General features: G+C 35.8%; 1 protein-coding gene across 1 annotated transcript in view; it reads right to left on the bottom strand.

Moving 5' to 3' along the window:
- The window catches only part of musk (muscle, skeletal, receptor tyrosine kinase), a 59020-nt gene extending 52287 nt beyond the window's left edge, over nt 1-6733 (bottom strand). Inside the window, exon 1 of the mRNA XM_067432599.1 lies at nt 6142-6733. Within this exon, the coding sequence (XP_067288700.1) occupies nt 6142-6214 (73 nt within the window). The 5' untranslated portion in view covers nt 6215-6733. The remainder of the gene's footprint in view (nt 1-6141) is intronic.
- Nucleotides 6734-12943: the final 6210 nt, after the last annotated feature.

The following is a 12943-nucleotide window of genomic DNA, read 5'->3' as shown; positions in this document are numbered from 1 at the left end:
AGTGATTTATAGAAGCGGTTCTCAACTGATTTTCCTTCAGGATCCAAGTGGACATTAAGTGGTGGCGCTACCGAATGTAACCTACAATTAATGAAGGCAGGGTCATATTTCCTTTGACCTTTCATAGTTCATGGTTTGTTTGGAATAAATGCATGTCAATGAACCAAGGAACAGATTAATTTGTGCCAGAATACTGTTGTTTGATCAGATGCAACTTTTAATGTCAACAACAAAAAATGTATGAGGAATATTTTCGTCTACCCTTTTTAGACACTGTATCCAACTATGCAAAAATGTATGTTAAATTGTTTATTTTTATTAGTTGCATTCACAACAGACAAACTATTTTGGGTGATTATAGGAATTTAGAAGCATTTATGTTTGTTAAAACAAATTCTATGCTGTTCATTTTAGTGTAAGTAAGACAATTAAAAATAACATATGAAACAAATATGTTTCAGTCCCATTTTATATTAGGTGTTTTTAACTACTATCTTGTGTTGATGTTGCAAAACACTTTTGCTGATCAAGAGATGGGTTACAGGGGCATGTTTGGTGGCATGGGTAGGTTTAGCGTGGGATAATGTAAAGGAAGGGTCAACAGTGTAAATGTAATTATATAAATGAACTACAGATTTACAAGTATTTTTAAGTAAAATGCAAACGCATGTACACAATGTGTACACAATAAGAGCATTGTATCAAATGCTTAATTTAAATGCTAGTATTAAAGACATACTTAATATAAAGTTGGTCCAATATTTCTATTGCAGTGTCAAATTAATTTTCATCTTCATCTTCTACTGAACTGTTACATTTTTGGCAGTGAAATTCAGTCATTTCAATAGAACTCTGCACACTTTTACATGAGGGTTAAACATTTCCCACACAAATTGTTCAGTTGGTCACAAAAATGTGCTGCTTTAACCAACAGAAAGCTTGATATAAAAGGGACTTCTATTGTAATATCTTTGTTTTCATTGTGTTTTTGGCATAGACTGTAAAAAAATATGGACGTAGTGTCCGTGACGTCATGCATAGGATTCCAATAAGCTGTTATCAAGCGTAAAGTAGGGGCGAGCTGGCCGTAGCCATCTTGGCAACGTGTCATCTCAAGTCACTCCCGGATAACAGAAAATGGGCAAAGACGCGGGATGTGGGCGGAGCTTATGTGACGCAATGACTATAGATGGCGGATAAATGGCTATCCACCTGCCACTCAAAGTAACCACACCTTTAATTATGCAGAACTTTAAGGCTTTATATAATGTAAATGAATAAGTTATAAAAAAATGCACCCCCCTCACAGTTGTCATGAAGGGCAAAATTAGCCGTATAGACCAAAACCACAATTTGTACCAGTCTGTAAACATGTTTTTTTCTGCTGTAAAGTTGGGAATTTTAACATGGGGCTCAATGAGAATCTGCTCCCTTCTGGAGTCTGTCCCTAGTGGCCAGTTTAGGAATTGCAGTTTACATTACTTCCGCATTGGCTTCAAGAGCGTTCGTGGGAGGTTGCCGCTTGGTTTTTGGTTGAAGTACCTGTGACCTAGTTTTGCCCAGACTGTCTAATTACTTATATATTGTTTCATATCTGTATGAATTTCTTTGTTCTGCTGAAAACAAAAGAAGAAATTTTGAAGACTTTCAGTAAGTAACCAAACACTTTATGGACACCACTGACTTCCATAGTATCCACAGTATTTTGTCCCTCCCTACTATGTAAGGCAATGGGATTCATCAACTGTTTAGTTCCCCATATTCTTAAAAATATCTTCTTCTGTGTTCAGCAGAAGAATGAAATTCACACAAGTTTGGAATTACATAAGCATGATTAAATGATGACAGAATTTTCATTTTAGGGTGAACTATCTATGTAAGGCTTGTGGGCCATAAATCATTGTCATTACTGAGAGATTTCAAATTAGTGTTAACATTTTTCCTCCCAGCGTTTTGGAGAATTTTCAAATTTTCATGGCCACCAGAATATGTTGTTGTGTGAATATCTGAACATAGAATATAACAAAATAAATAACCACGTTAACAAAAAATCTAGCTGCATGCTTTAATGTGGTTTCCATAAAAATATTTATTTTTTAAATAAATAAAATAAAAACATTTTGAAAAAAAACTGAGACTCTTTTTTTTGCCAACGACTACATCTGAAGGCGGGGCTTCAGAATGATGATCACAACATAGGTGTAGTAGATCGAGTCCAACACCCCCAATGCTTCACAGTCCTATAACTTGTCCTGGGTCGACATTTCATTCAGTAATGTAAGGCAGTTTTGATTTATATGCTGTTTAACGTTGATGATCGCACTATTTTGCATGTGCAATGTGTCTATCACTTGTTTCTGCTTCTTCTTTTCCTGTGTTTTGATCTTTCAGAAGATGTGTAATAGCATCCCCTACCATAAAACAGTAAAACGTGGAATGCCAGAAAATTCTGTCAGTGGCGGGGAAAGATATATAAGAGTTTTGTCCTAATAAATTGTATTATTACCACTAGTTTTGGTACTATATTTGTTATGTTTTTAGTTATCAATTATTCTTCAAGTACTAAAAAAATTGTTAATAAAATCGATATGATTCTTATCCCTAGTTGTGACCCTTCTGTTTTGAACCATTGCTTTAATGTATACTTTCTTTATAGTCGTTTTTGGTGAATTTGAAGCAATAGTGTGCACAAATGATATATGTTGGATTGGAAGAATATAACATTTTCACCACTGTGTTTCTGGCTCTATGAAATACACATTCCATATCTCTCAAGCATAGCCTTCCATATGCATCCAATACATTACCTCAGCAGTGCCACACTAAACAATCTTAATCAATATTTTTTCAACAAATTCTACAAATCATTCCAAGGTGTTACTGGGTTTGCTCTTAGTAGAAATATTGATTGTAGCATGCTGTTCAAAACCAATATGCCTTACTTATGACCTCATACGTTATTTTAAGATGTCGATTAGTAACCACATGAATGCATCTTAAGAAAAAACCTTTGCCATATAGTGTATCTTCCCCATCTGGAACCCAAAATCATCATAAACATTTCCAGTTGGAAGACATTGAGGTTCAAAGCTCTGAGGTCACAACTATGCTTTATGGTTCTCCAAAAGTCATATGTCAAAAATTATACTTCAGGCTTGACGTGACCTCACTATTTAAATCATAATTACAAATCAAAACCCATCTGTCAACAATTTTGAGATTGATACTGTAAAAGACTGTAAATGATTCTACAATTCTGGTCTGTAATAGCTTCTCTCAAATGGACAGGAAAACCAGCATAAATGTTTATTCACTGTGGGTGCAAAGAAAAATGTGAGATTTGTTTTTTTCTTTTTTCCTTGATTTAAAAATGAAAGGTTTGAAGCGCTTGAACATGGTGTGCATATTGTGGAACGAACATATTGGAAGCTTTCGTCCTCTGCTTTAATCTATGATGACACAAAGAATTTGTTATGAATGGCCATTGATACTGCTATTATTAATACAGCCGCACATGTTGTATCAAGGCATAGTGGGTGCTGTCAAAAACAGATCCTTTCATAACAAACGTTTGACACTTTGTCCATTACTGTAAATATTGCCATGCATGAAATATTTTATGTAATGCTTTCTAGATCTTAATGTGCATTTCATACACTGTAAACAAAACAAGAACAATCAACTTGGATGTTAAAGTCATTTCAACATATATTAAACTGATTATTGTATAACTTATGAGTTGAATCTTACGTCTATAAAAAGTCGAAAATTGTTTCAACTAAATTTATTTTAAGGTTCAATTCTTGGTTAACACTTTATAATACTGTTCCTTCATTAATGAATAACACAGGAACAAATGACTAATGCAATATTAACATTATAGTAATTACTATTACCAAACAAGAAACTCTGATTAACAAATTAATATGGATAACGTTCAGTTGAATATGGCAGTTCACTATTAGTTAATCAATAACTACTACTTTGTTCATAATTCCCGGAGGACTACTAAGAGTACTATATACAAGTAGGTTCATAATAAACATGAATAATGTGTAATATATTATTATTGCTGAAGGAAGTGAAGTGAAGGTAATCATAACCGATTAGCAATGCCTCAAGTGTTACTACATCTTTCTAAAGGAATTACTAATTATTCTGATCAGTATTTTATAGTGAAAAACATAATACAACTATAGTATTTACTGAAATCATTGCAAGCTTTTTTGTAAGGTTTTGGATAGTGACAATTAAGTAATTAATTACTAGTGAGTTATTATGTTTTTTACTTTAAAATACTGATCCAAATAGTTATTAGTTCCTTCTACTGGATATAGTAACACAAGTCATTACTAGTGGGTACCATGACCTTCACTTTAGAATTAAATAATTATGCATTATTCACATTAATTATGAACCTGTAGTTCCTAGAACTCTGGGAGGTATGAGAAAAATAGTAGTTATTGATTAGCTAATATTGAACTACCACATTCGACTTAGCACTATTACTTACTCATTTATTAATCATAGTTCCTTGTGAATAGTTACTAGAATGTTAATAGTGCATTATTCACTTGTTCCTTGTTCCTACTTCCATACGCTCTTGGACGAAATATAAAATATCTTTAACTGTGTTCCGAAGATGAACAGAGGTCTTTAGGGGACCTCCGTTCATCTTCGGAACACAGTTTAAGATATTTTATATTTAGTCCGAGAACATATGGAAGTGTAGGCACACTATACTGTCCATGTCCAGAAAGGGAATAAAAACATCATCATAGTAGTCCATATGTAACATCAGTTGGTTAATTATAATCTCTTGAATCATCGAAAATACATTTTGGTCCAAAAATAACAAAAACTACCACTTTATTCAGCATTGTCTTCTCTTCCTTGTTTGTTTTTAATCCTCAAATAAAGAATAAAACGGTTGTGAATCAGCAGAATGATTCATGATTTGGATCGCGTGTCAAACTGCTGAAATGACATTGGCGATCCGAATCATGAATCAATCTGCTGATTCATCACCATTTTAATCCATATGAAAATGTTATTTTTGGACCAAAACCTATTTTCGATGCTTCAAGAGATTCCAATTAACCAACTGATGTCACATATAGACTAATTTGTTGATGTTTTTATTACCTTTCTGGACATGGACTACTGTACTACTATACTTAGTGTGCATACACTTTCATTGAAGGAACAGAAAAGCTCTAGGACTAATATAAAATATCTTAAACTGTGTTCCGAAGATGAACGGAGGTCTTACAGGCGTGGAATGACATTAGGGTGAGTCATTAATGCCATAAATTTCATTTTTGGGTGAACTAACCCTTTAATGATGGAACAGTATTCTGTTACCCTCTCTCTATTAACTTTGCTTATAGCATGCATATTAGGATATTGGCTGTATATTAGTACTCATAATGCACATATTAATGCCTTATTCTGCATGACCATATTCTACATCCCTTAATCCTACCCAATACCTAAACTTAAAAGCTACAAAAACTACCTTGCTAGCTAGTAATAAGCAGTAAATTAGGATTTTATTGAGGCAAAAGTCATAGTAAATAGTGTTAATGTCCTAAAGTGTTACAAATAGCTTAACTTATTTTGATGAGTTATTGATCATGTATTTTTACAGTGCATTTTGCTGAATTGTCATTGTGTCAAGAAAACATTTTTAAAAATCCTAAAAATAGGCTGTTTAATTGTGGTTCTATTGTGCCAAATTTCTAAATTAGTGTGACAATAAACTGTTTACAAAACAAACTTTTATTATAGCCTAGGAATGTGTCCATACAAAATAGATGTTCAAAATAAAAAATACATATCAAAACAAAAGTAATTTAAGAAAATCAATTCCATATTGGAGCATATTTTACTTAGCTGTGTGTATATATACATACACATTGTACATATCATACATACGCACATTTAAAAAATATATATATAATAACCTTTATGATTCATGTTATCCAGCTTGATTTGAGATTGTTCCAATAAGCATGTGTCCACACTTCAACAGATCCTTAATCCTAATTTCTCAATAATCAACAAACTGCCATAGTTCGCCATGTGGTTAATTCTTGCACAACACAAGTTAGTTATTCGCAATGAGAAGGCTTGACTCACCTCTCTGGATCCCTTCACTCGGGCTGAAATATATCAGAAAGAGTATCAGTGGAATGTTTTTGAGGACCTTCATGTTCACCTTAGAACGTCCTGTTTCGAATCAGCTTTACAATCCATTTGTCAGCCTCATATCAAAGCTGTGAAAAGAAGTCCCTGCAGACAGTATAGTGTGTGTGAGAGAGTGTGTGTGCTGCAGACAGGCCTGCACTCCGTTCGAGTCGCTGTGCTGGTGCGGTTAGCTGAAGATAGACAGGACCAGCTGCTGGATATGCTTACAGTGATATGAGGGGGACGAGGTACAGAAAGTGCCCAGAAAATACCAATAATGCCATTTTACCAAGTGAAGATGTTGTAGTTTGTATGTTTGTACTGCCAAAATTCAGAGCTCATATGATTTAGCATGAACAGTGATGGTTCATGGCATGATTGAAATGATTGTAAATCGCAGTGTCTGCGCTAATATCACTATAGCAGCATTCAGTTTAGAATCTACACTGCATAATAAATAATGTAACATTTTATAAAAATGCTTCATTTCACTTCAACACAGGTTTAGTAACTAGATGTGTTTTAGTGGTATTTGCAAATTTCACACTGTGGATCCACTTTAACTGATGATTCCTTTTTTTTAAAAGTCAGTGTAAGAAGTTATGCGTTTCTCTGTGACTTGGACGGCACTCAGATACGCACGCCTGCTTGCCCTCCCTCACTCATAGCAATAGCATGACAGGCAAAGCCTTTGCATTCAAGTCGCCTTTGTATGGAAGGACCCACCTGTTGCTCACTGGCCCGTATGTACTGATTTATTTTAAGCTGGAGAGTGACATTTCCCAAAGTGACTGTTTATGTCCCCATCCTCTGCGCTTTTGCCTTTTAGGGTCATTTGCGTAACAAAAATGTTATTCTGAGTGCGCGCAACGCACGATATGCAGAGAAATCTGCTAATTATCACTTCTGAAGTGGCGTTTGTTTTGACAGTTTCTTTATACATATAATTTAGAATGTCCTGAAAGTGCATGCATCATTAAAGCTTCAATGTATTTCTATCATTTCTAGTACACTGTAAAAAAAAAAAAAAAAGGCAATGTTTACACTTTTGCAGTACAGTCGACTTGGATGTTTAAGTTATTTCAACTTAAATTATGTTAAACTGGCTTTAAAAAATGAGTTACATCTTGTATAACTAATAAAAAATAGTTTAACATTTCTTAACTTATTTTGATGAATTAAAACAATGTAAAAACATATGTTGTCATAACTTATTGAACATATAATTTTTTTACAGTGTAGTTTCAGTGGTTATAACCTTTTAGTTTACGTGGGCTAAATCCGAAATCGCCCCTATACCCTCAAATTGGGCATTATTTGAGCGGACAGCCATTATTAGTGGTGTCCGGAAACATAGTGGACATTATCAAGTGCACTCATTCTATCCCACATTGCACCGCAATAACGATTCACTCACTTGCTTTCAATCACTCCTTCAAGTATTAGTGGAGTAACGTAGGGAATGGTGATTGAGGGTTTAGGGGACGATTCCAGATTCAGCCATGGATTGTGTGTTGGATCTCTCTCTCTCTCTCTCTCTCTCTCTCTCTCTCTCTCTCTCTCTCTCTCTCTCTCTCTCTCTCTCTCTCTCTCTCTCTCTCTCTCTCTCTCTCTCTCTCTCTCTCCCTCACGCTAAGGCTGCATCCAAACAAAATCGCATGCTCTCTTGAGTAGGTGGTACTTTTAAATAATTACTTCATGACCGCTAAAAAAGTATGTTCTATATGAGTGTGTGTAGTATGAATGTAATCCGGATTTGTAATTTGCCATGTTGTCTATCATGTGAGATACTTCACTTCTCTGCTGTTCATAAATCCTCTCCCATTGCATGAAGTGGGATAGTAAAGAGTCTTCAGAATTTCACAGGAAGGAGTAGGTCATGCGAGTACTTTTTCCCTACTTGTTAATGAGTACTGTGTATTCATTTTTCACATACTTAGTAGGCCTAGTATGGAAGTAGGCAATATCGGATCTAGCCTATCACATGCTGGACACTTTATTAGGTACACAGGTATTAACGTATTAACGCAGGTGTCTAATCACAAGGCAGCGACTCAATGCATTTAGGCTGCATGTGCTGCGTCCCAATTCGCCTACTTATACTACGTCCTAAAAGTATGTACTATTTTTGTGAAGAAACGGTATATACTTTTGAGTGTGTAGCAGAAAAGTATGCAAGCTTGGGGACATACTACTTCGCCATCTTTAACGGACTCTGTCGCTTAGTTACGAGCATCCCGTCACCGTTTAACTGCCCTGTCAATCATCGTCAGATTCGTCACAGTTCAAATCCTCCACATTCAGTTTAATCTCTTACTGTATCGGAGAGAAAAGTAGCCGCACGTCGATCTGCCATGCATGGGTCTTTAATGCAGAGACTCTCCTCATGTGTTTGCAGTTTAAATATAATGATGCATTTAAAAGTGGCCAAACGTGTCATTACAAAAGTTCACAATGCTGCTGGAAGTGAAATATAATGTGGACAACACTGGATAAATATATTTTTGTCAGGTTAAATATTGATAGTTGGTCACTCAAACCCCTAGCCTGACAAGCCAGACCCACATCAAGATGTTTGGTCTGGAAACTCACCATTGACAGGGCTCAATCCGAGGTGCGGGATAAACGGTTGTCTTTCAAACTCCCTCTACATGCGATAGGATAGCGCTACACCAACCAGAGCAACGAAGGTGAAACAGAGCTCGTTGATAGATTAAACATTCGCCGTATCCAGTCAGCTAAACTCCGAACACATCTTCCCTTCTTAAGAATGACTTCAGTGCCGTTCTTTGTTCTTTTCTCAGAGAAAAGCTTAACTCCAAGTCTTCCAGAGTCGCGGTCAAAGCTGATTCGAAAGACCGGCGTTCGCCAGTTTCTGTGTTTACTAGAAGCACGCAAACGCAACTCGGCCGTCGTCATTATGGCCCCGCCCGCTGAGTCTATACATGATGTGATTGGGCCGTCCAGATTCTGAGGAATACTGCTCAGAAGGGTATTGAGAGTTCCTAGACGACACTTGCAGGCAAATTAAATTTGCTGCCGCTAGGGTGCATCTAGATTTCTAGGCTATCAAACCCCTTTATCTAAACTTCTCTACTTAACCGCCGGACTCGCTCATCATGTTTGTAGTTTTTTAACGCTTTTTATCCGCGTTTGTAGTTCTAATCGAATCCTCGTCCAATTCGCAATGGGTTGTGGGCAATATCAGCCGTTAGAGTGCACATTGATCCATACTTTGAATTCGGACCGGAAATAGTAAACCATCCGGGAATCTTTGGAATACTCTTTTCAACATACTATGATTTGGGACATACTAATTCTATTTTCGAATACTATTTAGTAAGGATAGTATGTGAATTGGGACGCAGGGATGGTCAAGTTCAAACTGAGCATTAGAATTTGGAAGAAGGGTGATTAAAGGGTCACTTTTAAAATAAGATGTAAGCTGTTCATCAAAAATAGATATAGACAACAAATCGGAATTGGGCAGTGTAAATGTGCCCTAAGTGACTTTGAACATGGCATGGTTGTTGGTGCCAGACGGGCTTGTCTGAGTATTTCAGAAACTGCTGATCTACTGGGAAAAACAGAACATATCCAGTGAGCAGCAGTTCTGTGGAAGAAAATGACTTGTTGATGCCAGAGGTCAGAGGTGAATGAGCCGATCGAAAGGCAACAGTAATTCAAATAACCTCTTGCTACAACCGAGGTCTGCAGAAGAGCATCTCTGAATGCACAACATGTAAAACCAGCAGAAAATCACACCGGTGCCACTCTTGTCAGCTGAGAACAGCAAACTGAGGCTGCAATTCACATGGGCTCACAATGAATTTGACAACAGATAATTGTAAATATGTTGCCTGGTCTCATGAGTGTAGATTTCTTCTGCAACATTCAGATGGTAAAGTCAGATATTGGCATAAAGAACATGAAAGCAAGGATCCATCAAAGCATTATTAGGAACACCATACTAATACTGTGTTTGGCCCCCTTTTGCCTTCAGAACTGCCTTAATTCTACGTGGAATTGATTCAACAAGGATAGGATATAGGATAGCATTTTGCAGTTGATGAAGATTTGTCTGATGCACATTCAGGGCACGAAGCTTCCATTCCACATTGGGTTGAGATCTGGTGACTGTAGGGGCAATTGTAGCACAGTAAACTCATTGTCTTGTTCAGGAAACCAATTTGAAATCATTTGAGCTTTGTGACATGGTGCATTATCCTGCTGGAAGTAGCCATCAGAGGATGGGTACAGGATGGTCAAAAAGGGATGGACATGGTCAGAAACAATGCTCAGGTAGGCCGCGGCATTTAAACGATGCCCAATTGGCACTAAGGGGCCTAAAGTGTGCCAAGAAAACATCCCCCACACCATTACACCACCACCACCAGCAGCCTGCACAGTGGTAACAAGGCATGATGGATCCATGCTCTCATTCTGTTTACGCCAAATTCTGACTCTACCATCTGAATGTCTCAACAGAAATCGAGACTCATCCAACCACGCAAACATTTTTCAAGTCTTCAACTGTCCCATTAACTCCCAGTAACTGAGCAGATTGTGAAATACTCAGACCGGCCCGTCTGGCACCGACAACCATGCCACGGTCAAAATTGCTTAAATCACCTTTGTTTCCCATTCTGACATTTAGTTTGGCGTTCAGGAGATTGTCTTGACCAGGACCACACCCCTAAATGCATTGAAGCAACTACCTGGTTGATTAGATAATTGATATATACATATATATAATTCATTAAAGTGATCAAATATATATTTTCAGCATCTTTACTCCAGTCTTTATTGTCACGTGATCCTTCAGAAATTATTCTGATGTTCAGATTTGATGCTCAAGAAACATTTCTTGCACATTTCTTAAACAATTCTTTAATTTAAAAAAAATTAAAATAAACATAAAAAATCCCATGACCCCAATCTTTGGAACAGTATGTACTGAGGTTCATGAAACGGAGTCTATTGTAAAGACAGCTGCGATTCCTCAGATGTTCCTTTCGTAACCCTAACAGTGTCACCCAGAGTTTTGGCAGACGTTGAGATATCACAATGATCGCACAACAAGCATTTTGCAATACAGTAAGAGGGGGCAGAACTATAATGCAATGCAGTCTGACTTCAAACTTATCTTTCAAAAGGTCCAAATCTATGTAGGCCTATCTATGAATCCAGCTTTAAGGCTGAAAACAGCACTTCAACCATAGTTTCCATAGGTCTTCATGTCACTTAAGTTATACTGCCATCTCCTGTACGGTTAGAGAAGAGATTTCAGTAATGGCACGTTCATATTTAGCAAACCCATACATTTTAAAAGGTATTCTAATCTCTAATGTGGGCTAACATGAAAATCAGCCTCTCTGGGTTGCGGAGCTGTTTAGACATTTTAGAAGCTGTGTGTATGTGTGTGAAACAATTGCGGTTTAAATTTAATGTAATGTAGCAACTTTCTAATGATTAAAATGCATGGCTAAAACAAAAGCATGGTGAATATGTGAAGAAGAGGTTTCAAAATGCGGTATATTGCAAACCTCTTTGCAATATTTTGAAATAGTGTGGAGTTGTTGATGGGTCTTTGAAAGGCTGGACAAAGGTTGAGGGTCAAAGTGCACTTGTGTTTTGTCATTCTTTCAGAATATTGCAGCTTTTGGGAGTGTCTGTTTGTATTATATATCAGAAGTTAACACATTTTACACACACACACACACACACACACACACACACACACACACACACACACACACACACACACACACACACACACACACACACACACACACACACACACACACTCACACACACACACACACACACACACACACACACACACACACACACACACACACACACACACACACACACACACACACACGTTAGTGGATTATTATATTGGAACCTTTCCAAATGGGCAAAGGCAAATTTAAGGTCAAGATTCATTTAAATGTAACGTTTGCATAGAAGTTTGTCTGAAATACAAGAGAGCATTGGGTTGTTTTATATCAAGATCTGAAAGATAATAGCCTAAGTTATTATTATTATTATTTAAATTATAATAAAACTGTAACATTGTACAATAAGGTTTTATTTGTTAACATAGTTAACTACATTAGTTAACATGAACTAAGAATGAACAATACTTCTACAGCATTTACTTATCTTAGTTAATGTTAATCTCAACATTTATTAATACATTTTTTTAAATCCAAGCTGTGTTTGTTTACATGAGTTAATGCTCTGTGAAATAACATTACCATTTTTAAACATTAATAAATATTAGTTTTTATTCTAATTAATAAATTGCTCATTGTTTATGTTAACAAATGAGTCTTTATTCTAAAGTGTTACCAATTTAAAATATGACCTTAATTTAAGTACTTTTTATTTTACTATTTATTATTATTATTATTATTATTATTATTATTATTATTATTATTATTATTATTATTATTATTATTAATGTTGCTTTTTTCACAAAGGGAATTATTTACAATTAAAAAACATATTCAAAGAGAACACTATTATTTTAAATAATATTTCACAATGCTGTTTTTACTGTATGTTTGATCAAATAAATGATTGAGCATAAGAAACATCTTTCCAAAAAAGTTAAAGCAATGTAAAAACATATGTTGTCATAAGTTACTGATCAAATATTTTTACAGTGTAGTGTGTATTACAAATATATTTATCTGGTATTATTATTATTATTGTAGAAATGTTACTATTACACTGTAAAATA

Source organism: Pseudorasbora parva, chromosome 23 (genome assembly GCF_024679245.1).
Source record: "Pseudorasbora parva isolate DD20220531a chromosome 23, ASM2467924v1, whole genome shotgun sequence".
Classification (NCBI taxonomy): domain Eukaryota; kingdom Metazoa; phylum Chordata; class Actinopteri; order Cypriniformes; family Gobionidae; genus Pseudorasbora; species Pseudorasbora parva.
This window is presented reverse-complemented; position numbering and strand designations above follow the sequence as displayed.